General features: G+C 39.6%; 1 protein-coding gene across 1 annotated transcript in view; it reads right to left on the bottom strand.

Annotated features, from left to right (window-relative positions):
• The window catches only part of ITPR2 (inositol 1,4,5-trisphosphate receptor type 2), a 262967-nt gene that overhangs the window by 129123 nt on the left and 106334 nt on the right, over positions 1-27510 (bottom strand). Inside the window, exons 23-32 of the mRNA XM_086466499.1 lie at positions 24632-24764; positions 23661-23718; positions 21962-22127; positions 19817-19990; positions 14335-14424; positions 14056-14181; positions 12752-12874; positions 10985-11185; positions 5912-6163; positions 4255-4380 (exon numbers count right to left, since the gene is read on the bottom strand). Coding sequence (XP_086322625.1) covers positions 4255-4380; positions 5912-6163; positions 10985-11185; positions 12752-12874; positions 14056-14181; positions 14335-14424; positions 19817-19990; positions 21962-22127; positions 23661-23718; positions 24632-24764 — 1449 coding nt within the window. The remainder of the gene's footprint in view (positions 1-4254; positions 4381-5911; positions 6164-10984; positions 11186-12751; positions 12875-14055; positions 14182-14334; positions 14425-19816; positions 19991-21961; positions 22128-23660; positions 23719-24631; positions 24765-27510) is intronic.

The following is a 27510-nucleotide window of genomic DNA, read 5'->3' as shown; positions in this document are numbered from 1 at the left end:
GGAAGATTTGTACAAAAGATTCCTGAAGACACCCTTTGGTACAACACTAGAAGTTTGTTGCTGCGTAAAGATGTCATGCTTAAAGAAAGGACAAAATGACTGGGGTGGATTGCATCTTTCAATATTTCTTTTATTCCTTTTCAACACTTGTGAACATCTAGAGAGAGTCATGTTGACTTTGCATATGTCAGTGCACACAGTACTAAAAGGAGTCTACAAAGAGCCAAACATGGTGAGAAACACATGAATGGACAGAGTACAGACTGTAGTCATACTACCTCTTTAACAGCTTTTAAATAAACAGTTCTAGTCATGTTTAACAAGAAATTAAAAGGCAAAGCTGTTCCCTCTTTCACCTGTGCAAGCCACAGACTACTGTAATGTTCTAGGCAATCTAAGCGAAAGCAGAATTTATTTTGTATATAGACTCATTACTATCTGAGCTCTTAACACACAATCATGAACCTGAGTGGTACATACTTACCATTACATCGCTTTATTGATGGGGAACTGAAATCCAGAGAAGGCTAGTGAATTGCTTAAGGTCACAGAGAAAAGTTGGTGACAGAAGCAGAAAGATTATCCACAGTACCTGAATCTCACACAGGGCAAACATGCTCTCTAATTACACACTGCCACTGTCACACTTCCACACTACAACAATTTCACCAGGAGTGTTTTAAGGAAAGTTACTGACATGATATCCAAAAGCACCCGTGTTCAGGGGAAGATACAGCTCATGGGAACACAAAAGCATTTTAACACACAAGCATTGTCATATGGTAGGCAGAGGAATAACCAAAGATAACTTGAGACCTACAGGAATGAGGCATCTTGAGGAGCTTTGCTTGTCTGCTTTTCTAAAATGTGTCAGATAAACAAGTCATGCCCCCACATAGTGCATTTTTTTTATCGCGCCAGGAAAGGAAAGATTTCAGTCAGAGAAACAAATGTGGCTAAATTGAAACAGCGAACTCTTCAGCCCTTCGGTTTTGGGAAAAGAATGACACCACCCCCAGTCCTCATGGAGGTAAAAGATTCAATTAATAACCAAAACTTTAAGAAAAAATAAAATCATAGAACCAAAAACCTCTTGAAGTCTTTCTGCTTTTAATTAATCTGCATGCCAATTTTGGCTGGAACCAGTAGCTCTGAGGCACAGCACTTGCAATCGCAATGGGAAGACAGGGAGCTCTGCAGTGCTAGCACGGTGAATTCAGAAATTGCCAAAACTAAATTCCAAAACACTTTTAAGCTTTCCCCTTCGTTTGCCTAAAAAAAGCAGAGGCATGTGTGGGGATGCCACTCTGCTCCAACACCAGCCTGAAAAATTCCCAGCGCAGAAGGAGTTCAGAAATCCTCTGATTTGTTCTTATCCCTCTGCCCTTTGGGTACTGGAAGATGTTTCCCCCATGGAAGAAAAAACTTGAAATGCATGAAATGGAGATGAGGATTGAAAAAGCAGTGTTTAAAAACCCCTTAAGAGGCTTTGGGACCGAAACTCACATGAATAATACTTCAAAAATTCTGCAGAGAAAGCCAGGATGACTTTACAGCTGTCAGATCCTGGCTCTTTCTTTAATCCTGCTCAGACTACAGCTGCTGCCTTACAGGCTGGGCCACACGCAGGAAAGGGAAGCCTTTCCTTCAGCAGCACCCACTTTGCTTAGTGCAACGCTTTTAGTCATACACCGGGAGAAAGTAGGTTGGCAGAAACTGTAGAAACAGGGTGTCTTTGAAAGCATGACTGCTTTTGGCAAACTGAATTTATACATGAATCCGCCTCATGCCTGCTTTGCAATGTATCACGTTGTTGAAAGAGAATGACAGTTGGGGACTAAATATTTCCTTCCTCAATCCGGAAACAGATTTACAAAATTGCTTACAGTTGGATTTTTTTTTATAAAAAAGGAAGGAATCCAACCTGAGGATAATACTCTCCATCTTTCACCTTAGTGCTCTCTAACAACAGACTCAGGCTCAACACTCACAAACTCACCCACTGACAGGCATTTGTAGTAGCTAAAAGAAAAGCATTTCCCCTTCCCCCACGCAAAAGCATCCCTTTTAGCTTACTGGAACACAGAGGATCAAAGGGCTCTTTTTCTAAATGCTTTGAAAGCTATTGTAACATCTTTCATGAGGCTGACAGCATCCTAACTGTCCTGATAGCTACATAACGCTGATGTATTTATAACACACGGGCTCTGTCTGGTCCCCAGAAAACCAAACCTAAACAAATACTCTCAATAACCTGGAAAATACGGCTACCCTCAGGGATCTGGCTGAAGGGCAGGACAGGCCAGAGCACTTCTGACATGATCTTTTAGTTCTTTTAGCCATTGACCAAGAAATTAAAAAGACTAATTAGTCATCTGCCCTGAGGGCTCTGCAGGAGAACAAAATAAACGTGCATTTTGCCATTAGGTGTCAACAGCACACGCACACAAAGTACAGCATTAATAATACACTCACTCTTTACCTCTGAAGACCTGGAGTCTAATTTCTCTTATGAGAAAGGTATGTGAAAACAAGCTCAGTGGTCACTAGCATCAGGACAAGCCTACACCGTTTGGCACAGTGCAGTTTGTCTCCAGGCTCATGAAAGAAACTGTGGACAGAGCCCTCTTTCTACATGTCTGCTTCTAGCCCAAGGACAAAAAAACCTGGTCACTTCAAGGGCTAGGAAGGGTAGTCGGTCTAGAGGATCAGGGTCAGGACACATCAGGAAAGGGCAACCTAGAAAGGGAATTAAACAGGAGAAAATACTTCTGGGGGTAAAACCAGCAAGGTCAAAAATCAGAATCCCCCTCCAAGGAGGTTTCTGATCTTAATTTTCCAATAAGCTTGGTTTGCCCAGAAGGGCTTCCACTGTAGAACACACAGAGACAAGACAAACATCAGGAAAACAGGGTTTGTAGAGGTCTCATTACTGCTGAAAATGGCTACCACCAAAAAAAGAGAGCACAAACATCCATGCCTTAAATTTTTCCAAGGAAAAAAAAAAAAAAAAAGATGACCCCCCCAACCACTTATAAGTTTGCCATTTCACAGAGACATGACCAGGTCCCAGTGCCTATCGTAGAACACAAGTCTTTGCACTCATTCTTCTTTCAGCCATAATTCTCTCATTTTGTGGCACACTATTACTTTAGGGTAAATGTCCACTGCAGGACTGAATTGAGATTCTTTTGCCTTTCTTTCTTTTTTTCAACAAAATTAAGAATGCAAGGAATGAGAACTTAAGGATCGTAAAATGTAACAGACCGTGGACTGGGAAAAGATAAGCATGCACTATGACAACATGCTCTATAACATCTCCAAAATACTGTCCAGCATCAAGGGCCAAATACAGTCCACCACCCGCCAAAAACCTGTGGTTCTATTTCTTGAGTAGAAAAAGCAACTCCATTAGTTGGTATTAATATTAGGCTCTTACAAGAAGCATTAACCTCCTAGAAAATTATATGTAATGTAAGCTGTAATCATTATGTCACACTAGCTTCCCCACATGGCTCTACTATTGTATTTTATCCTCCTGGAAGTCACAAGATTTCCCTCATTTTCTGCCTCCAAAATACTAGGGAACGGAAGCTTAATTCAACTTCTGACTTGAAGCTTAATTCAACAAGTAATGACACCATGAAGCTCACTAAGGTCCACAGGAATTGAATGCCTACAGTACTAACTATGCCCCACCACCTAGCAGCTTATAGTTTATATATGAATTAGTATTCTGAAAGACCATAGCTCTACACCTGCCTTTCACATCAGTGGTGAGAATGTAGTGACAGTAGAATAAAAGACAAAAACAGGCCGAAGTGAGATTAAAGAAGGAACGCGAGCCAAAGAACTTCTTGATCCCCAATCCTCACTGTACCAACAAAGTAAAGCCAGATTATAGATGTGGGGTGGTTTTTTTAAGTCACCACCATAATGACGTGCAACACATGCTCCCAGGAGACGTACACAGACTCAACCCTGTATATACATCCAATTTATTTTTCTGAAAGAAAAGAGAAAGGAATATGGGTTCCAAGATGCCCTTTTAGAAAGAGAAGACTGCTAGTAATTAGCAGGTTAAATGATAACAAATAGCATAGAAATGACATTTGTTACAAAAACCCCACACCTATTCTACTGTCAACTTTGAAAAAAAAATAGTTAATAAAAGAAGTTCACCAAAAAAAGTTATTGCCAATTCAGTCGCCACCCATGACTATACTGTACTAGTTAACATCTCATGAAGCTTACCCTTGCCATATCAACAAGGAAGTTCTCAAATAACTTCCAAATATGGTTACTGGCATAGATTTCTTTCATTTCCACTTCAGTGTCCACGTAACAGTGGTTAACAAAATTAACATAGGCAATTTTCACCTGCAGGAACAGCAAAAACACAAACAATATGAAATGGGAACAGTAAAAACCATTCACGTAACATCTTCAATCTGCAAAAATACCGGACAATAAAGATGATCCTTCAAGTACTAACAAACACTAGTAACAGTAATAATGCATATGTGCAGTTCTGAAGATTTAAGGAGAAGCATGGCACAAATGCATTAATGTACTTGCTGAAAGATCACATGCAGAAAAATAGAAAGGTTTTGCAAAACATTCTTACTCTAACAGCAAAACCCCCACAAAACAAACCAATAATAAATCTGATATTTAAATGATATTAAGACTACAAGGGCCTGGCTCCAAACCCAAGAGCTATCAAAACGCAGGACACTCCTGCACTTGCCAGTTGTCTGCTGTGGGACTGCAATCACTATATTCCCACAATCCTAACGCAGCGCTTGCATTCAGGATGGGTGTAACTTGGATGTAAGTGGAAAAGAAAGGTTGTGCAGCACTGGGACTGCAGCAGCAGCAGCACAAGGCTTAACAGGAGGACTGCAGTCTCACTCCTCTCTCACATTACAAGTCTGCATGTGCACATCATAAAAATGTATATCCAGTGCATGAAATGTATAGAGTAAATGTAAACATACGCAGATACACTGAAAATTTCTTGTCGCTGTCAGAGAAGAGATAGTTGCATATGTTTAATGCAGGCAGGAGAAAACTCATGGCAGACATTCAGGTTTCATTTGTTTGCGCTTTTTTAAATTAGCATCTGTTGAAATTAATGTTAGGAGGAACTTTTGAGTAAAGCAAACATTTTTCTTCTGAAAAAAAGAATCAGTTGATCACAAGGGGACTTTTTCACAACATGGAGAAAGTCTTTAATCCTGCTGGTCCCCGTTCTGTTGATAGAAGCCACATTTTTCCACCAGATAGACTGCAGAAATCCGTCCGAGAAATACACAGGGCCAGAGCAAGCTCCTTGCCAAGACTTTTGATCACATCAGGTTTGGTGCAAACAAACATTCCCCTTCTGATCAGCATCAGGTATCACAGTCCTACTGAAGCATGACTGCTAATAGCTGCAGAATTTGGCTTCGATATGCAGTGAATGAAAACATTTGCTGGACTGCAATTGAATCTAATAAAAGGAGACTTCACCCAAAACTCCCACTGACTTCAGCATGGTCAGAATGTTACCCATCATTTCCAACAAATTCAGGCATTGACCAAACATTAGCTTGACAAACGACTCAGCTGAGTCTTCACAGCTACAGACAGAAGTTATCACAGCATTAATGTCTGACAGTGGCTGGACAAACCCAGGAAAACAAAGTAAGGTGTCTACCCCAAAAAGCTGACAACCACAGCATAAGGGACGAGGAATTTTCTGTTTAAGAAAATACTGGCTATCCTCTCTCACTTACTCATTTAAACACCACCTGTTTCCAGCCTGTTTTCTGTGCAAATACTCAACTTGTCAGTATATTATAAACCACAAAACATTTTCTGAGTTTCTAAAAATGTTAAATCTGCCTCCTCATTCAGTGAATCTTACCTCAGGTATGCAGTCATCATGGGTCACTACTCTCACTATATCATCCAGTGGCAGGAGTGAATTGCACTTGATCTCTGTGTATACATTCTTTCCTTCTGTACAAGCCGCTAGCAATTCCACTAGAGTGATGTGATACGCTAAGGGTCCACTCTCATCTGCTCGATCTCGCTCTGAACACATCATTTGGAGTAGCACTGGAAATGATGCTCTGTCGTTGTAGAATATCAACACATCTTCACCGCCGTTTATCAACTGAAAAAAATATCACAAAGTTTTAAGCACACTGCACTGCAGTCATTTTGGACTCAATGACCTTAAAGGTCTCTTCCAAACGAAATGATTCTATGATTTTCTTAATTTCTTATTTTGTTCTACTTTTAAATATGTAAACACTCTCTAGCTAAAAAAAAAACCAACCCAAAATTACTCTGATGTGGCTTACCAAATGCACCTGTCAAAACAATATCCAAAGCAAACTTCTGCTTTTATCTACATAAGCGCAAATCTGGAATAACTCACCAAGGAGTGAGCTAATGCAAGGTGAATTTGAAGTTTAATTTCTGTGTAGCTCTGTGCTTACCTAAGACAGTATGCCATCCTTATTATTCTTACCATCTCAGTGTTTGTTTGAAGTTAATTAATTACCCTCACCTCCTATTGTAAGGCCAAGATGCATTATTATCCTTGTTTTATAGACAGGGACTTGAGGTGCAGAGCGATTAAATCTTCCATACTACCTCACAAAAAAGCCTGTGGCTCACCCAGAATTTAACCAACCTCTTCTGTGCCCTTATTCAGGATTGGAAACAAAGGACGATTCTTCCCAACCTATGCAAATTTGGCAGGTGAGTCTTGACATTGTCAGTGTCATGCCAGCATTTCCATTTAACAGAAAAATAGTGTATGTGATAAATATTTAATTTTGCTACAAGTGCATTGCTCATCTCAAGAGGATCCAGAGCAGAGGTGGATGCTGGCAACCCCATCTCACTAGATCTCACAGAAAAGTTTTGCTTTAACCCTGTTTTGCACACACTCCCCCCATACACTGAACATACCTACAGCCAGCGCTGCTCTGTGAGCTTGAGCATAGCTGGGACAGGACCACTGTCCTGTCTTCTCTCCATCGCTTTCCTTTCAAGCATAATGCACTCTCAATGTAGGTGAAAATAAGCTCCAATAAACCTAGTACAGAATACACCTTGGCAGCACAACAGCTGTACATATTTTGTGAATAAGGCACTTGACACATCCAAGTCTACATGTGACATGAAACCCAAGCTTACTGAATTCAAGGGTAGAAATAAAGGTTAGTGGAGCTATTGAGAAATGGGAAAGTAGCAAGAGCAGGAATGAAAATTAGTCTCCCAGAATGAAAAGACAAAAAACTTTTCATCACATTTTCCAAGGTTTCAACATTTCAGATTTTGAATTTACAAGTTTTCTGACTGTTTTCCCTGCTTCTTGCTTATGTTTACTTTGACAATTGGATGGAGTGAACTGTGAATTCATCTTTCCTGCAATTGCTACTTCTCATTTATCTTTGGTTTTCTAAAATGTTTCGACTCCTGGCTTCTCAAAGCAGACATTTTCTGGGCAATACACAGTACAGAAAAAAAGTATTTAAAGGGACAGGTGCTTGGGAAGGAGGGAGGAGACAGTACAGGGACTCAGATACCATTAATTTCATTGCACTCAATGGCAAAAAAGCGTGGGGAGGGGAAATATGAGTATTCAGAATGTTGGAAAATTTTTAATTTTAACTTTTTAATACTGATGTCTGGAATGCTATGCTCTTAGGATATTTCACGTACAAAATAAATTTTAAAAAATCCACACCGAGCTCTCTGGGAAGGTACAAGCTCTGTCACTTTCTATTAAGTTGTTCACCACATTCCCATACTTATTTCCCACTTGTGTACATTTTGCACAAAGGAGAGGGAAGATGACTCTTTCCAGGTTCCCCCAGAGTTACACTCTTCTGTCAAATCCAGACCTAATCTCCACCAATATTGCTTGATATTTTATCATATCAAGTCAAAATGACCCCTCATCCTTTCAGGTACCTATTGCTGATGAATGAGGAAAAAATACCAGGAGATACTGAAACTTGCAAAACATGATGCTGCATGGCATGCTTGCTACATACTGACTGTGAGGAACCACAAACCAAAGCAGACAATGTTGCATTCGGTACAAGAAGAGCTAAGCGGGACTAGATAATCATCATGAATGCAAGGACAGAAGATGTCATTCCCTTTCCCCAAGTTATCCACTTTTAAATGTGATTTGCGAAGGGCATCCAAACATTTGCCCAAGCAGAGAAAATTGCATCCCTTTAAAAGCAGAAAAGTAAGAGAAGTATCCAGCGTTAGTCAAAGTTCTCACTAAGCATCATGATCTCAGTGATGGGAAAAAACCAAACCAAACCAAAAAAAACCCAGCAGCATTTTCTTCCACTACAGTATATTTTCAATGAGTTAAGAACTCTATGGATGTGTAATGAAGGTTGGTCAGCATCAGAGCAGCTGCTAACACTCTGCGATGTATCACTCCAGAATACTATAGATAACAGAAAACTCTGCTGTCACATTGATCTGTTCAAAAGTAAATTCTGCTTTCCCTTTTGTAATAATGTTTGCACTGTTAGGCACTGTTCTTCCAGGAACCTCAAAGTATGCTTGTCATGAGAAAAAGTTCCCTAAAGAACCTTTCAGGTCAGTAAAATGGTGAGACCTCACCTGGAGCGCCACGTCCAGCTCTGCTCGAGCAGCTCCAGAGGAGGGCCACAAAGATAATGAGGGCACTGGAGCACCTCCCCTGTGAGGACAGGCTGAGAGAGTTGGGCTTCTTCAGCCTGGAGAAGAGAAGGCTCTGGGAAGACCTTAGAGCAGCTTTCCAGTACTTAAACAGGGCCTACAGGAAAGGTGGGGAGGGACTCTTGATCAAGGAGTGCAGTGATAGGACAAGGGGTAACGGTTTAAACTGGAAGAGGATAGATTTAGGTCAGCTGTAAGGAAGAAGCTGTTCACTGTGAGGGTGGTGAGACACTGGCACAGGTTGCCCAGAGAAGCTGTGGCTGCCCTCTCCCTGGCAGTGTTCAAGGCCAGGCTGGATGGGGCTTGGAGCAACCTGGTCTGGTGGGAGGTGTCCCTGCCCATGGCAGGGGCGTTGGCACTAAATAAGGTCCCTTCCAACCCAAACCATGCTATGACTCTAGGATTACCAGCACTCCATAGATATGAAAACCAAGGATATGAGAACAAGTGAATAAGCCAGATCGGGAATGTTCAACTTCTTTTATGAAAGTAGTCTTTAGCAATGGTGCTCCTTCATCTGTATTTACTTTCTAAAACATGTAAATATGATCAGTTTATCCCTTACTCCCAGTAAACAGGAATAAGGTACAATATACTTCCTGTGATTAAAAGCAAACACAGGACTCGCTGAGGCATGCTGCACATACTCTATCTTGTCTTGTGCTAAATTGTTTACATGCCCCATCTGGAGGCACAGAAGAAGTTACACCATTTGTTTAAGGTCACAAAGTACATCTCTGTTCCCTATTGAGAAACTGTTCTTACACTATGGCAAGTTCCAACCATTTGGCTACACTGTTCTCTTCATATTGGATTTCCATTCAAGTGCCATTCGAATTTCACTGTTAGCATCCATTGCCAACAAATCATAACTACTTACCTGTAATTTCCTGCTTTTTTTAAAACAGATCATCATCTTACTCTCTTTCATCAAAATAGGGGTGGTTCCCTCCCCCCAGAAAATTCCTGCAGGACTCATGATGTAAATGTCACATCTGAGCTCATTTCAGTTTTCATCATGCAGTCAGATTGAAAATGTAATATTACAATTTATCTTTGTGCTACTATAGGTCAGTAACAAAATGTATTTAAATTGAGAAAAATCTAAAAATTTTGTTTGATGAGAAAGTAAAAACCTACAAGAAGCTGTGGTGGAAGGGGAAAAAATCTAAAAGCACAAAGGCACAAGAACTGTTTGAATTATGTAAATCAAAGGCTTGTAATTGATGTTGTGTGTTAAAACACTTCCGTCAAATTGAAAAGGTTGAGGTGGATTCCATTAAAGGTTATCCATGTAGGCTGAAGCTTTATTTTCTTAATTAGAAGTTTTTCCTCTTTGTTGCTGTGGAACAATATTTCAGCAGCGTTTAGTTTTATTCATACCACAACTAGAGCTTATCTCTGTTTTCTTTGTGAAGATTTCTCTTCAGAAAAGAACAAAAAAAAAAAAAAAAAGTACTTTGTATAGTGTTCCTTGGACTCTGATCCTACCAGGACTTTTCACCGTACTCAACTTTACCCACTTATTAATCTCATTGAACTGTTATTAACATAATTACAGTTAAATGCACAAGTGTCTGCAAGTTGAAGGCTTCATTTATCACGTACACTATATATCAAATCCCAATTGTAGAGAAGTCAATTGGGTATTTTCCTAGTCATTTTATTGGTGTAAAGATTTGTCCACAAACCATTCTGTGGCATTTGGTCAGACTCCAAATCGAGCTAGTTAAATGTAGAGTAGCTCTACTGACTCTCACAGAAATGCTCTGGAACAAAACAAACAAAAGCAGAAACTAGTACCTAGAACCGTTACATGGTTACGTGCTAAAACAAATGGTCTACAACACTATTTAGACAAATCCATAGAGGTAAGAGCCTCTTATATGGCAAAACTATGCCACATGATGGCAAATTTAGTGTGTAAATGAGATCCTAAATTACAGTACAGGAAAATGAAGGTTTATGTAACTCTTGAGATTTCCATGCTACATCATCTACAAATAGACATCTCTGTATCACCATGCTAACACTCATGTTTTCTTTCTAGTAGTTATACAGATGGCCTTACAAAATTAGATTAAACTCCCAAAAACGTCTGCTAAAATATTCACTATTTGTGATACCATTTAAAATTCTAAAGCGATGATGCCATTATATCCCATTGGTATCAAGAGCAGAAAAAGCAACCTCAAAATACTTATGCGTTAAAAAGACATCACACCAATGATTAAAATATGAACCCTTCACTTACCTCTGTCATTACCATGTCCTGGCATTTTTTCACATATTTACCATCTGCTTTCACAATAGTCTGCAGGAAACGCAGGTATTCCACATGACGGCCATGGGTCTCAATGCAGTGTACAAAGTGCTGCACCACTCTTTCACTGATTTCATTACACAGAAGGTAATTATTCATGAAGATGTGCCGCATGGTTTCAGCTTCCAGGAGCTAAACAGATTAAAATCAAACCAGCCTTATAAGAAGAGCGGATTTGTTTTGAGATTGAAAGATTCACAGGACTCTAGACTAGAGAAAGGCACAGTGGTAAAGGGAAACTGTAAAAGTCCAGTGTGCACCAGACCAGTCATCAAGCAGTGACCTTAGGGCCTAGCTTTCATTTATGGTGGGATTTTTCCACACTTTCCTATGAGTACAAAATGGTCCTAAAGTGGACATAAACAAAATCTGTGCCCATGTGGAAGGTGAAGACACACACATACACACACTACACTGCTAAAGCACTCTATACGGACTTTGGTATACAAGACAACTAAGACTACATTCATCCCACTCACTATCAAACTTCGCATTGAGGCAACAAAATAAGAATAAGATGATTAGCTACCTCTGGCTCCCTCTGTGTTTGACAGAGGCAGGCGTTTCCAGCAGGCAAATCATTGCACATGCAGTCTGATCACTCTCTGAGAGAACACCTCTTTCCACATTAACTACAGAGGGAGCCTAAGGCTACGTTTCTATTGGTTTGCAGCATGGTACAAGAGGAACAGATCTGTAGCAAGAAAGGGATGCTGCTGAGGACCCAGCACCCAGACTTTACGCATTACTGGGACTTTTGCTTAAAACTTGCTCTAGTTTGGTCCTTTGGACTAAAGGCTCATGAGGGTCAGGTGTGCTCCAAGGGTATACCTTTCTGTTTAGTGTCATCTGAAAGGAATCCACACCAAGTTTGCTCCACAATGTGAACAAAAGCACGATAACTGGGATGATCAGATGATCAACTTCAAAAGAACAGAAACGCAAGTGCAAATAGGCTCGATACTTGGCACCCGAGTTAAGTGTCAGTGTTGGATCGGATGGAATCTGGGTGCTAGTCACCACTGAGGTCAGCTCAGCGCATTTCACTAACTTCACCAAAAAAAAGCACAAATAAAAAATAACAGAACAAATTCTTCCTAATGTACACAGGCCAGGAGTCTACAATCCTAATACTCACACTCTTTCTAATAACAGCATGTTTTGCTCAGTAGATCTGCCACTGAGCGAGGTGTCATTCTATAAACACACACATACTTATATACATAAAGGAACCCTGACAAAGAGATTTATTATAAAGACAATGATTTAATAAAAGATCAAATTTTAGATTAGATGAATCAAATGGAAGCATCATCAACAAAAATGTATGGCTCTGGTTCTACTGTCACACACGCTTCAAGACAGCATAGTCACAGCATCTTCTACCTTGACTTACAGTCCATCTGTGAGTGAGCTAGGATGAATAAGATCAAAGTCAAGCTAAACATGTTGTGATGATGCGACACATGTTCTTAGATACTTCCAGTAAACCCTGCAGGTAGTACTGTTTTCCACTTTTAAAACAGCAACATTAAAAACAATTACATAAAGTGCAATGATAAAGGAGAAAAGACAAGAAGAGAGAAGAGAAGGCAGAGAGGGCACAACTTAATTAAATTATTTATTTAGCATTGTCATTTTTCAGCAAGTCCAAATTTACTTCCAGTTATAATATTCTCCTTAAAATGAAATACTTACCCCTGGAGTTAAGAACAAGTTGAGATTTTTGTGGAGGAGAACTTGATTCTGAGGATTTCCTCGACAGAAATTCTGAAGAAAAGTGTGGGCTAGATTCATAACTTCATTCATCTTTTCATCGCTCTGCAGAAAGACAAACAAAATCAGCTGCGTGTACCTAAACATACTTGTTAAAACCACACAACATGAATTTAGCCACAAACAAACCAATTCTTCTGAGCTGTTATAAGGCAGGAATTCTCCCTCTGGCAAAAGCAACTGATCTAGTTTCCTTCAGAGTCCATTAGTGACTGTACCTTACTCTGAATCAACTTGACCATAGGGATTCACAGGTAAGAGCACAAACTCAAAGATTTCCTCATGCATGACTATAATTCACTAGTTTTAAAAGTGCCAAGTGGCTTGATTTTCAAAAACAAAAAAGCTCTCCAGCCTGCATTGATTTTAAGCTTTTGAAAAGCTTTGGCTTTTATATAGCTACATATAGAAACAGATGTGTGTGTACACCTACGTGAATACATATGTTCATACACATACTGCCACACAAATGTATGTCTAGTTTCATCCCGATTTTTTATTCCTCTCATACAGTATTCTAACTATGATTTGGTGAACCATCTATACGGACAAGCACTATTTTATTGAAGACAACCGAACCCAGCATCTACATCATAACACTAGTGTGTAACACTCAGGAAAATGTAGCCCAAAACAGGTTTTATCTTCTCTCAATGCTTCTTACAAGATCTAGAAAGATGTGCTCTTTAAAAGGCCTTCTAGATCATTCATTTGTATGCTCAATGCCACTAAATCAGTACAAAAATCACATTATCTTCTGAAAAACTTGCAAACAGAACTGGGCTAGAGGCTTCCACCACAGAAACAAAGTATTTCAGACTTGATCCTTGAAAGCTTTTTGTCCTTATGTATCTACAATAGCACTCACATCAGCAGAATTTAGATACCCTGCCAGGAGTTCCATTAAATCAATACTTCTTACCGTGCAGTGACTGCAGACCTAATGTTGGCCTATTTCAGGAACAGGGTGATAGCACAGTGACATCCAGGTACCTCAGGCAGTAAACATTAAGTTCTTAATAAAACCTGTTCTATGCAGGTAGCCACATTGAAACTTAGGCCCAAACCCATTATTCTTAAGGTAGAATATGGCATCATCATTTCACGTTTGTAACATAGTTGATTGAATTCAGTTTAAAAAGAATATTCACACTGATTCTTGGGCCTCTTGAGGCATTTCCCTTTATCGAGTTCATGTTCTTTACCACTAAAATTATGAGAATAACCTTTTCATAGGGTATCTGCAGAAGGTCCAAGACTACCAAGTGGGCGCCCATATTCTTCAGCAGTCGCTGCTGTTGATTTCGACATTTTTTATTCTGAACACAAAGTTTGCTGAGTCGAATCAAAATCTATAAATAAATAAACAAATAAATAAGCCTGCAAGCAAGCAAAGAACCAATCGCAAGACACAAAAGCATTCTAAAATACATTCTTTCAAAATAACTACTAAATCTACTTAGCAAACAAGTATGTCAAGCAAGTTTCTTAGCAGATATACCAACCTCTTTAACAATATTGTAGTTATTGCTTTTATTGCTGTCTATCTGGGGTTTTTTGGTCCCATCCTGTATTGGACTCAAAATATTTGACTCCTGTAACAAAGAACACACAACAATTGGAGATCTATTGCAATTTTCTCAACATGAACTAATTATATTTAACAACAGCAAGTGAAGATGTATTACAGCAGCTCATAGGGAAGGGATATAACACAGATAATAAAGAAAGACTTGTTTATTCTTTATCCACCAGTCCAGTGACTGAAAAGGTTCACACTCAAGTCCTTCCTTTGTTTCAAATTTCCAACATGATTTGAGGAAATTACTCTATGTCTTCATGCTTCTGATCCTCCTAAAAAAGAACACGTCCCTAAATCACAGACTAGACATCCCAAGGAATTTAGATACTATGAGAATAGGGATCATAAGGCATTTCAATAGCCACTACTCGTTCCAAAAATCTCTAATACAGCTGGAAAGATTACCAAGTCTGTGTGTGAACATTAAAAAGTCTGGAGAAAGAGCTTAAGGTGACCTCTGTAATTGACATATGTAGGGTGGAGTTCTCAGCTGTACACAAGCAAGTAGCATGTGGAAATTAGAGATGCTTCTCCCAGGAAGAAGACACTTCTGTCCTTATCTCTAGATGATGCAGGAAAGGATTTAAAAACAAATGAGAACCTTATGTTAAACGGCAACATCCAGTCATGATGCCGTATACTCTGGGCCTTGGCTTTTAGAAAGCCCCAGCTGGGCATGATAAATAAGATAAATGAAGTCAGCAAGTAACTGCCAAGACCCACGCACCTTTCCATGCATATCTCAACCAAAACATGGAAGAATATATACACAAATACTGCCACTTAGAATTCTGGCAGTAGGATTATGGTTTTTTTTTTTCTCCTGCCAGCAATGGTACGCCTTTCTTAACTGGAAACACAAAGAATTGAAAGATTGGACTTTGGATGCTGAAATGATTAAGCATGTAGAAAAACTGTAGCAGGTCTTAAGACTGCCTCACAGTATAACCACAAGGATGTAAACCAGTGTAATAGCATAAAAAAGAACCAAACAGGTGTGCTTCCGAGTTTCACTGTGTCCTCAAAGTTCCTACTGTTTCAGAGAAGAAAATTATGCTAAAGCATACACGTGCATGCCAATCTGCATGTTTATACATCTTGAAACCTCTCTCTGAACTTTCTTAGCTGATGGCGAGGATGAGATCTATAAATCCCATCTGGTCTTAATTTCCAGTGGGGCAAGAACAGCTGCACCACTTGGCCATAGAAGCTGTTTATCACAGTGTCAGCACTGCTGTTCATGGTCATGTTGATCTATGCAACAACAGTGGGTTTTTATTTGTGTAGGTTTGTTAGTATGCATGCTGCCTTCTCTCTAGCTGTTTGAATCAATACTTTGGAAGATATTTCAGGCTCTTTGCTATAATTAACCACCCTCCTCTGTTTTGGGACTGTGGGTTAACCAAGATTAATTTACCTGCTACTTTTATCAGCATTCTTCCTCAATCAAAGTAGTTTTATAATCCATGTGAACTATATGTCTTATCTGGAAGTGCTGATCAGCATGAAACTGCTGAATCTATCCTTTCTTTTAACAAAATAAAAGCCTGCTTATTGAACCCATAAGAGTATGCCAAGGATGTAGTTATCAAGAGATAATCACACCACTGGGATATCAGAGACACTCAGTTGCATATCTTGCCTTGTTACAGTATAGGATAGACATTCTCTATCACACTTTTCCATAGAGAACAGGGAGTCATAGAGATTGCACTGAAAAAGATTCTTGTCTGAGTACCCCACCTTTAGGAAACAGTATTTTCTGAAAAAGACTACTTCCTCTATTCATAAATTTCCTGGGATATCACTCTGCATCAGTCTTGGGAGCCTTTCATTCTAGCCCCCAGATGGAGGCCCAGATTCCAGCATTCAGTCTGAGCGGTTCCCCGCCACTAAATAGTCTCCCTCATCTCCGCAGGACAGCTGTGCAAGGCACTAGTCAATGCCAAGCTGGCACAGTTTTGCCCTCCTCCACAGGCTGTATTTACTTACCTGAGGGGAATGAGGGGCACTCTCAGAAGTTTCAGTTCACAATCTCAACCTATATATGATGTTTCAGGAAATGTTTGTTTAAACATTCCCAGAACCAAAGCAAACTGCCACAGACCGGAAAAGGAGGAGAGCAAGGGAACACCAGGTGCTTAAGGGTGCTGAAAGTTTATACCACTTGAAACCTCACTGAACTTTCTCAGCAGATGGCGAAGAAAAGATCGATAAATGCCACTGCACTGTACCCCATCTTCACCTGAGAGTCCTTTCATTGAGACTATCTATTTCTCCTCCTCAGATCTATGTTTCTGGTGCTATACCACCAATGCATCCTCCAGTGACAGGACAATAAAGACCACACTTTCCACAGTCCATGGTGTCTATAGAGACTTATAACACCCTTACTACAGATAACCAGGTAAACAGGCTTTATCTGCTTTTCCCTTCTCAAGCAAGGCTCAGTTATGTGAGATCAGTTTCAGCATTTCTTCCTAATCCTATATGGTGTCTAATTTGTGTCTGACCTAACTCCAAGCACTATCTCCTGTAATTCTGATGTCCAGTTCCTATCAAGATGATCCTGTATGGATGTTAGACTTGTTGTTTTTCTGTGGAGAACTCTGGGTACTTTATTTAGAAGAACATGGCCTTTTTTCTACAGATCCCATTTCTGGAGTCCTATGATTGCAAAAAGAAAAAAAAAACACAAAAAAAAAGTAAGTCTCTAGCCCTCCAGGTTATGTTAGAAAGGTGGAAAAAATTATCCAGAAAGACTCAGAAGCCCAAAGGCAAAAAAAATATGTGATTCTTTTAAAAACTCTTATGCCAATCTTGCAATGTGTTTCAGTGAGGACAGAAATTTCGGTTCAACATATGACTGTTCTGGAATGTAATTTAAGCCCTCATGCACACTTTAATGTTGTTCAGGAAAAATTAAGCACAGGCAAATGGAGCATATCCCCTAAAGACCTAGAGGTTCATCCAGCTCAGTACTGAACACCCAGCATCCATTCCAAGAAAGCATAGGATCTCACAGGGATGTTTATCTGATTGAAGCAAACCACCCACTCCACACATTGTTGATTATGACCAGAGCTGTTACGTCTCACTTAAGATCTCAAAGACAGTATTCACTATCTAAAGTAGTTCTGCCAGGTAAAAGCATTTCCTGGCTGATAAAGAATAATTTAACAGGGAAAAAAAAAATGGACAAGATTCTGAGCCATTGTAACCGGGTGCAGCTCTCATGGAATTACCACCAGATGGGCCACATCAAGAGAAGCGTGGCCAGCAGGTCAAGGGAGGTGATTCTCTCCCTCTGCTCTGCTCTGTTGAGACCCCAGCTGCAGTGCTGCGTCCAGCTCTGGGGCCCCCTACATGAAAAAGACATAGATCTGTTGGAGCAAGTCCAGAGGAGGGCCATGAAGATGCTCAGGGGGCTGGAGGACCTCCCCTGTGAGGACAGGCTGAGAGAGTTGGGCTTGTTCAGCCTGGAGAAGAGAAGGCTCTGGGGAGACCTTAGAGCAGCCTTCCAGTACTTCAAGGGGGCCTGCAGGAAAGGTGGGGATGGACTCTTGATCAGGGAGGGCGGTGATAGGACGAGGGGCAATGGTTTCAAACTGAAAGAGGGGAGATTTAGATTCGATGTTAGGAAGAAGTTCTTTGCTGTGAGGGTGGTGAGGCACTGGCACAGGTTGCCCAGAGAAGCTGTGGCTGCCCCCTCCCTGGCAGTGTTCAAGGCCAGGCTGGATGGGGCTTGGAGCAACCTGGTCTGGTGGGACGTGTCCCTGCCCATGGCAGGGGGTTGGAGCTAGGTGATTTTTAAGGTCCCTTCCAACCCAAACCATTCTATGATCTAACCAGTTGTGTAGATTACATATTACTGTTCTGATATAATACTCTCTCAAATGTCCCAGAGATAATATTGTGCATCTACTAAAGCACTGCTAATCCATACAAACCCACGGATTCCTCATGGGAAAAAAACAAATGAAAATATCCCATTTAGAGATGCTTCTGTTTCAAGCACATTGTTTTGTCCCCTCTTCCCAGAGTTTCTTTGCTATTGGGGGTATCCGTAGGAATAAAAAGGTTCTTACTACACTTTTAAAACTTATTATAGCTAAAAAAACCTTGTAAATATCCTACTGCAATTCTGTATCCTGTTTCGCCATTACCTTTTCCATTCATTAAATACATAAAGGAACATTTTCTTTCCTACTAGAGCTATACTTGAGGAAAGAAAGTAGGAAATTCCACATACTTAAGCTCATAAAGTCCAGATTGCTCCCCAGTTCTGACACCACTAAATTCCGCTAAGTTATATCAGAGAAAGAGTAGGACCTACACTGTCCCAAGAAACTGGGATTCTCCCTTGAAAACTTGGATTTTCCCCTGTATGAAGCCACCTAAAAATCTGCTTTCCCATCTGAAAGGCCAAGTCATAAATATCTGCAAACATCCTGTCTCTTCTCAATAGCTCATACTTTTCCTGAATGCGTTGGCTTCACAATACTGTATAATCTCCACTTGGCTTCCTACTAAGCTTCCCCTGGTGGCTTCCTTGCCCACTTCCTTGCTACCAGGAAAGAATCTACCAGGGAAAAGAACAAGGAAAGCATGGTGTCAGAAATCACAGTTGTTCATGTCTCCCCACTTGAAAATGGAAAAGCGGGAATAAATATTGGTGGAAAAGCCTGCTCTATCTACTGTTATGCCACAAACCATAGCAACTCTTGCAACACTGCATTTTATTAGAGACTCATACTGGAGTTAGGTGATAACATAAGGACCTCAGCTTTCATTGAAAAACAATTTTAAGAAATCAATTAAATTTTTTTAAAAAAAATCAGGTCTTCGTGGTTCCAGACTCAAGTTCTAAAGTTTCTCAAATCATATCCCAAGAATGTGGTATGGCAAGGGTCAAAACACAAAACCAAACATGTTAGTTTGCCTACAAAATCTCAATATCCTTAGGTCAGTATTACGTTTGGTGGAGAGTGGAATTACTTGTGATGTTTGAAAAAAATGGGTTTGATTGTGCTCCTCTCCCCTAGTTGCAGGAACAGATACTGTCTACTCCTTCTTTCTTCCAGCAAGTCAACACAACTGCCAACATGTGATCCCTAGATTATTTCCTTGGCCACAGAGTGTTGCCATACTCTGGGGCTTGCTTGATAGCCAGAAAGGAAAGCAGGTCTGTGACATAAGAACAGTTACTGAAAGCAATGGGAGAAGATATTGAACACATTGATAAAAGAAGTTTCATTTCCTATTCTGTCTATTCCTAAAGCTCAGCCAGAAAACTGCACAGTCTTACTTTGCTACTTTGATTAACCAGACCACAAATTTGCCATTGTTCATTAAACTACCTACCAATATTGAAACAATTCTAATAGCAAAGCCTTTAAACCCACCTCTATTGGCTCTTCTCCTCCTTTGGTTTGATTATCGCCCACCTCTCCACTCTCATAATTGCTGCTCTTCTCAACCCACAATTCTGATTTTTCTACAGTCAGACGTAGCTGATCAAGATCAGCCTTGATTTGCTTGTAGTTATCAACATCTTGATTAGACACCAGCAACTGAACCTGGAAATACAGAAAATTGTAAATCTATTACAGCAGTAGCACTAGCACTTATGCCTGGGTAATTTGCTTGACAGTTTCCATTCTAAGTCCCTCTTTTCAGGTGCTTTATGTAACCTTCCCTCTGAAATTGAAACATGGTACACACAGGCTTTTTAGCCTCCATTCATCAAAAGCCTTTAACAGAGCTGGAGACTTGGAGCTAGTTGCCCAAAACAGGATAGTTATTCACAACACTCTCTTGCCTTCTTTAATACGCTGCAAAACAATTTGAGCACAAGCACAGAATTACAACCTCTTGAGTTCTATGCAGAGGTAGCTCTAATGTACTGATTATGATTCTCATGGCATTAAAACAATACAGTCACATGGTATTAAAGCAATACAGTTTGAAAAAGCTTATCCCATCAGCACAGCACTTTACGAGAAAAAGATAAAAAAAAAGGATGATAGAACAGGACATCCAAAGAAAAGTCAGCAACTTTAATGATCACCTACATCACTGTAATCAAATATTGAAAAATAACAGATTTTAACACTATTATGCCAGCTTAGAAAAACCTGCTGGAATATAGAATAGGTCACAAACTGACTTTCAGGTTCACTTAATTTCCCACCATCTGAGCAGTTGCCTCTTACTAAGAATAATCTCACTTTTTCTTTTCTTGTACTGCTCAGATTATCTGGCTTTTTTCACTGTTATTTGTAGTTCTTGATTTAGCATGATCTACCCATTTCCTTCCTTTGTAATGCTCTTTGCTCTACCAAGATTATTAATGAAGGTAATATTCCAAAAAACTAACAACAATCTTTACAGCAAATCAATAAACACTATTAAGAAATCACACTTATGTAAAAGATTAAGGTCACATGGTAGACAAGAACACTGACTGGGACATTCTTTAAAAAAAATAATCACTACATGCAGGCAAATATTCACTATTTTGTAATATAAAGTTTTCATCATCTTCTCTCTTAGCTTGGCAAAACCTTGTTATTTTACAGAATTTATGAATGCTGCTCATCCACAGACATTCATAGTCAATGTTCTCTTTTTTGTTTATTTGTCAATTACCCTTTTCCATCCTTGGCAAAAACATTTTAAGCTACTCAGTCCTTGATTACCTGGGAATAACAGCTATTTATGCAACTAACCGGCATGGCCTAACTTTAACAACCTGGTGGGAGGCCATTATGCTACACTGCAAAAACATTAAACAAAGGCTTTCCGGGTCTTTATCATTCATCTGTTTTTAAACAAGAGAAACCTCCACATCTTACATAACGATGAGACAACACGCTATCAAACTCCTGAAATAAGCATCAGATGGTCTTATCAACATATGTTATATAGGGTTACGTAACAGAGATGTCTCTGTCATCCAGCCCCATGACATCAGATCTCCCCATCCTAATCCACTGACACATGGAGCCTGCACATGCACCGTTATCAAGCAGAAAGAATACAAGCTGAAAACAGGCTCGGCTCTATTACTCTCCTCCTGTTATTTAGGCATATCTGTATCATGCAGTAGAGCACAATGCAAAGACACCTGAATTAGAACTAGAAACACCACACGTATAACAAGAGAGCTTTATACCCAGCCTAAGTAGCCCTGAAGATAGAAAAGTCTCATTGCTGACACCGGTACACTGCTTGCAGAACATGAGCTACTAACTCTGTCTCTGAGGGATCACTACATCATGAGATGCGTGTGTCCCAGCTGTCAACACAGACCTACGTTTTTAGTAATGGATGCAATGCCAGAAATAACTGCTTCTGGGTGCACAACTACAATACACACTAGCACATATGGTCAACTCTAACAAGAAAAAAAAAAATCTCTGCTGAATTTGGACCTCTAAGGAAATAACGCTGTCATGCTACAAACAGCAATTTAGGTAAGTAAAGTAGCCTTTGGAAAGACTTTCCCCTCAGTCAGCTTCCTGGAATAATGCTATGCCCATCCATACCTGTTTAAATGCTTGCAGAACTTCTGCTCTCTGGCTGAAGTGCTTAAATAGCAGGTGCAGAGCACCTGAGAGCAAAGGAGGGTAGTCATGCATGATGAGGTGAATGAGGACCCGTAAAAAAGTTCTGCCCCCTTCATCATCAAGTTGAACTGCATTCTTCTCCTTTCTGCAACAGAAATGGGAAAAAAGGACCAAATAGAGTAAAATAAATAAGAAAAAAAAATAAAAGCTTTTGACATAAATATGCCTGTACACACAACCTTCATTTGACAGAGCTCTTCAAACCAAATCAAATACGCTGCAGGATGGAAACTATAAACATCACTTTAACATATTTTATAAGGACTTCAGTCCTACAGTTATATGCTGTTGCAGCAATCTTGTAGCAGAATGGACACTACGGAATGAAAGTAAGCATGTATGAAATGTATCAGATATTGTGATTAAAATCCATATTGCAAAAACATTCCTTTATGTCTTGGATAAGTTGTGCCAAGCTCATCACCAATCCAAATTAATTGAAGTAAACAGCATTTCATCAGAGAATAATTTGGTCCTTTCCTTTTCACTCCTCCTCTTTTCAGCTGCTATTAAGATTTCATTTAAGAAAAAAATAAGCTCAAAACCAGTAAGAATTGCCAAAAGCATCATATTTTTGGAATCATATTCATAATCTAGAACAGCAAAAAGCAGATTTACACTTAACATATCAAAGCAAAAATAATGTTTCCAAGAAACCATTCAGTCTCTCTGTTCATTTTAAGACGCAGATGTCAAGGGCTGTGTGTTGTTTTACATTATGGGAGTTCAGGGAGAGGACTGGAGGCATTGCTTGCGCTGGTAAAGATTGAGAATGCATAAGGGACTGAGAGAAGAAAGATCAGAGTGCCCATAGTGCGGATCCTTCTCCCTAGCTCCAGTAAAACTTTAAAGTCTATGGCCTTGTCTAAATGGGATTCATTTTTACTGGTTTAATTATAATTATACCCGTAAAATTAAACCAATATAGTGATAATGGTAATAACTCTCCACTGTGGATATCTTCTGTGCTTTTTTTTTTTGTTCACAGTGTAACTGAAATCACTTCCAAAACTCTGCAAGCATAACTTGTGATCTACAGGCCTCTGCTGGTCCAGAAGATCATGGCAAGTGGTCCACAGTTGATTTGAGGAGTCATATGAAAAAGATTATTGTTGACATAACTTTCTAAATAGGTTAAAACACAAGGTGCAATGACAACAGGTCATGCGGTCTATGAGAAACACTGAGGGTCAACAGTAACCTACTGATCCAAGACATTTTGGGCTACAGCCATAAGGTACACCACAAAAAGGTCTGTCTTTAAAAGTACCCCTGTGAGGCATTATAAGATAAATAAATAATTAGTGTGGTTTACCCCAATACAGCTGTACACCCTTCCCCAGCTGCCTTTGGGAACATGACAAAAATGTTTCTACCAACTCTCTTACAACTAAGAGGGTGGTCATTTCCAATCCCACAGCCATCCATACCAACTGGGCTGTTTGCTTGTTTCAAAGCCAGGTCTTTTCTGGCACTTTCCTATCTATGTATAGATTATGTAATAAGAAGCAGCCAAAGGAAGAGAAAGGTGTATGAAAATAAGCACTGAATAAACAGAGATCGTCCACGAGAAATATCAACATGAACAAACAGAGAGGTAAAACATCAGAGAATATACCTGCCAGCAAACATGGTTTCAGCCTGAGCTGCAATTTCATCTATGTCAGGAACCATTGCTGGGAAAAAAAAAAAATCAAAACCAAAATTAAAAAATTAAAAAAAAAAAGCGCCAGTGATCATTGTTTACTCTGCACAGCAAAATAGAACTCGGTTCCTCTTTAAAGTAGATGTTATCAAGTAAAGCTCTAACTATGCATTCCTCAATTAGGTAAAATTCGCTATCTGCAAGAGTAGAAGGGAAGAAACAGGACATGGGGCAGAGTTAAATCGTGTATTACTATTACTGAGGAACAGCCAAATTGTCGTGATGAAACAGAGCTCTGTGGTGCTAGGAGTTGTACAAACCACACTACCAGTGACCCACAAATGACACAGAACATGAAACTTTTACATTTTTTGTTAGATGAGCCAACCCCCACAAAGCAGACACGTGAACTTCAGAATGTTTATCATAAACCAAATCATTCACCACACTGTCATTTAGAATAGCTTTAATACACCTTACTACTTAAGACTTTAGTACTCCTTAGCCACCCCTCTGTTATACAGCACCTCCAACTGAAGCAGTTCTCCTCTACTTGCAGGTGGTCACAGTGTGAGCACTTCTATGTGCATGGGAACAATCTCTGGCAAGCCAATGGCAACTCCATTCCCATACCACGTTCACCTCACTTAAATCTGTCCTCATCCAACCCCATCCATTTTCTCATGATCTACCCTCCACTGCATTTGTCATTGTGCAGTGTTTTGAGAAGAGAATAAATGGTCACCATGGAAAAAGGAATCGCATTTTTGCTAGAGGACGACAGGCCAGCAAAAATCTTGTTTTTCAGGGATTCCTTAAAATTTTAATTTTTCCACAAGCTTTTCAACTTTAAGCGGCAAGCATCTTTCTGGCGTAGTTGAGTTCATTGTTTGCAGTAGTCTACACAGAATTATTTTACATTGCAATACAACAGCAACATTTACCTGAGGTAATCCCTGGTGTGTCAGGCGGGGATGCTGTAGAGCAATCAACATTTTCATTGTTTTCCCCAAACTCTCTCTTATAGATGGAAAGCATGTAGGATATTCTATAGTCCAGTCTAACACTGAGAATAAACTATAAGAAAAAAAGTTTTATGTAAGACTTTTCTTCTGCCATTCGGTGACGTGTCAGGATTTTTCTGTGGTGGAACATACAGGTATACATGACGATTTTAAGTAAATTATTAAGTAAATTATTTTAAGTAAGTATGTCCACTACAAAAAGAAAAAGAATCCATTATGTTCATCAGTTTTCTGTGATTTATTTCTTCACTCTGACCATCCTGAGAGATACTAAACTCTACCCTATCGACTGCTGAATATTAAGAAGACTTGATTTGTCCAAGGGCTCCAGCACACTGCCTTGTTCTCATTACCTACAAGCCAGATCAGTACATTCAAACCCATGTTGAAACCAGTTATTTCATATTTCAGTCAGATTTTTGTGCTCCACGAAGATGAGAAGTGGAGTGGGGTTAAAGAGTAAAGACGACAGGCTCAAGGCTGGCCCTCTCAGATGCCCGACAGCCAAGGGCAGCAGTGCTGCAGTAACTCCAGGCTTCCATGGACTGAAGCACAAGCCTGGTGGTGTCTCTTGTTACATTGCTAATGATCAGTCTGAGGATGTAAGAAGCAAATAGCATTTCCTTCATGAGCTGCTAGTAGTGTTGCCAGCATGTGGCAAAAAAACCCCAAAAAAACATTTTTGGCTTTGGAAGCTACCACTGTAATGGTAGCAGAGATCCCCCTTACTCAACACTCCGCTTTCTTCTGACTGTTCTTGCCTTTTGTTCCTCATCTCTGAAACTTAAACTCATACAGAAAAAATCCTAATTCAAAACTGGATGTGCTGCTTTTATATTGGAATAGCGAGGAAAATAACTAGGCTGGAAATATTAGTACCAATTTAAGGACCGGCACATATACATCTGACACTCCAACAGCTGACTTCCCATCAACTGAGTTTCAGCATTTCCCGCACTTGCTCCTTGCCCACAGTAAACGCAAGCACACAATGAAACAGGTTTAAGATAATTTAACGTATTTTACAATCAGTGGGGATGAAAGCACATTCTGTTAAGTTACTAAGACTCAGGTGACAGGTGATGACTTAGCAAATGGTGGCAACCTGTTTCTTTGATCTCTAACTAATGTTAGACAAGCTTCCCAGACCCATAATACCATAATAGGATTTGACTAGGACTATACCATCTAAAAGCAAATAAATGCCAGTTTAAGAAACAATATCTATTCTTTAAAATCTTTGAACAAAAGAGAAAAAAAGGCAGGTCTATTTTGGTTCCATGATCAAGTTACCCTATAATTGTACAAGCAAGATTTTTAAAAATAAAAATTTTCCAAGTCCCAACATAGTCAACAGAGTCTATCAGGCCATCTGTTTAATTCTGGCTGATGGCAGAATAGAAACTCTTAAGTAAAAAATCCCTGTACTTAAAGGAATAAGAGGATATATTAAGAATTAAATTATTATAAACTGAAATATTTCTTAGACTGGAACAGTTTTAATCACCATTGTACTAGCTATACATGTTAAAACAATAAATCTAAAGTATTCTTATTTGCCTTCTAGGGTAACAGCACTGTAATGAAAGGTAACGTGATTTAAATTAATCCTCCTTCATTGCATATTAAACAAATTATTTTGTATTTCTTGTGAAAATCATATATATGCACATTTACTGTGATGCACTCAAAATATGACAATTTGCTAATCTGCAATAATTTGACCATATGACTAAACCATAACAACAAGCCACAGATTAAGTAACAATTAGGATTAAATGCTTTCCAATCCCAGGTGCTCTTGCACTGGATGTGCTGTGAAAAAGGAAAGGATGAGACAAAATGCGATTCTCTTGCCTGTGAGCAGCCAGGGAATGCACAGGACAAGGTTGGTGTCCTGGAATCATCCTCCTAGGCATCAACCAGTAGAGCAAGACAGTATGGAGAGAAACTCAGTCAAAAATGAAAATGAGAAGCAATACACACGAATGGAATTATTTAGGTGACATAACTTCATAACACTCGGTCCTTCACCATAACCCTTAAACTGGAGGAGCTCTGGAACCAAAGTATGCAGTATTGAGGATACTCTAACAAATTATAGTCTTTCAAGTGACAAGTAATTAAGGTAATATAAATCATTTATAAGCAGTCAGAACAAATTGAATCCTTCAAAAGTGACAATGGTACCAACAGATTCGGAGAATTTATAGAAAACACTGAAACATTCCTTCAGGGCATAAGTATTGCAGAAACTGGGATTTGATATACAGAACAAATGTGTGCCACTTGCCACTTCACTTACTAATAGCACAAAGTGAGAATTATATCTCAGGAGGCATGCCAGTGTCATATAGCTTGTCAGTTCAGCTGGGAGAAAATCATAGCAGCCCACAGACTATTCTCAATCTAACAGTGGAAATCTGAAAGAGACTTCAAAAGTGCATGGCCTTGCATGACTTCAGTGGGTCTAGGTCCAATTCATCGAACTACTGTAACAGAAAAGTCAAATACTAAAGTCAAGCAAGCTACCCCAGTGTAGAATGAGTGTTAATGAGCCTGGAAACAGACATGCTGTCTTCAGAAAACATTAGTGAGGCAGATTAAAGGACAAGTTCTGCCTTTTGACAGTCATAGTGACAGAGTTTCTACAGCATCTTCTTCCTTCAAAAGTGAAGTAGGTGTAACAGAGTGAGGGCCACAACTGTACAATTGTTCACACAGAGGAGTGTTATTTTTACAAGGAACAGCCCAGTGAATAGTAAGAATATACATAACAGAACCTGCCACTAAGTGAA

The sequence above is a fragment of the Leptosomus discolor genome, chromosome 1 (assembly GCF_034619465.1).
Source record: "Leptosomus discolor isolate bLepDis1 chromosome 1, bLepDis1.hap2, whole genome shotgun sequence".
Classification (NCBI taxonomy): Eukaryota; Metazoa; Chordata; class Aves; order Leptosomiformes; family Leptosomidae; genus Leptosomus; species Leptosomus discolor.
This window is presented reverse-complemented; position numbering and strand designations above follow the sequence as displayed.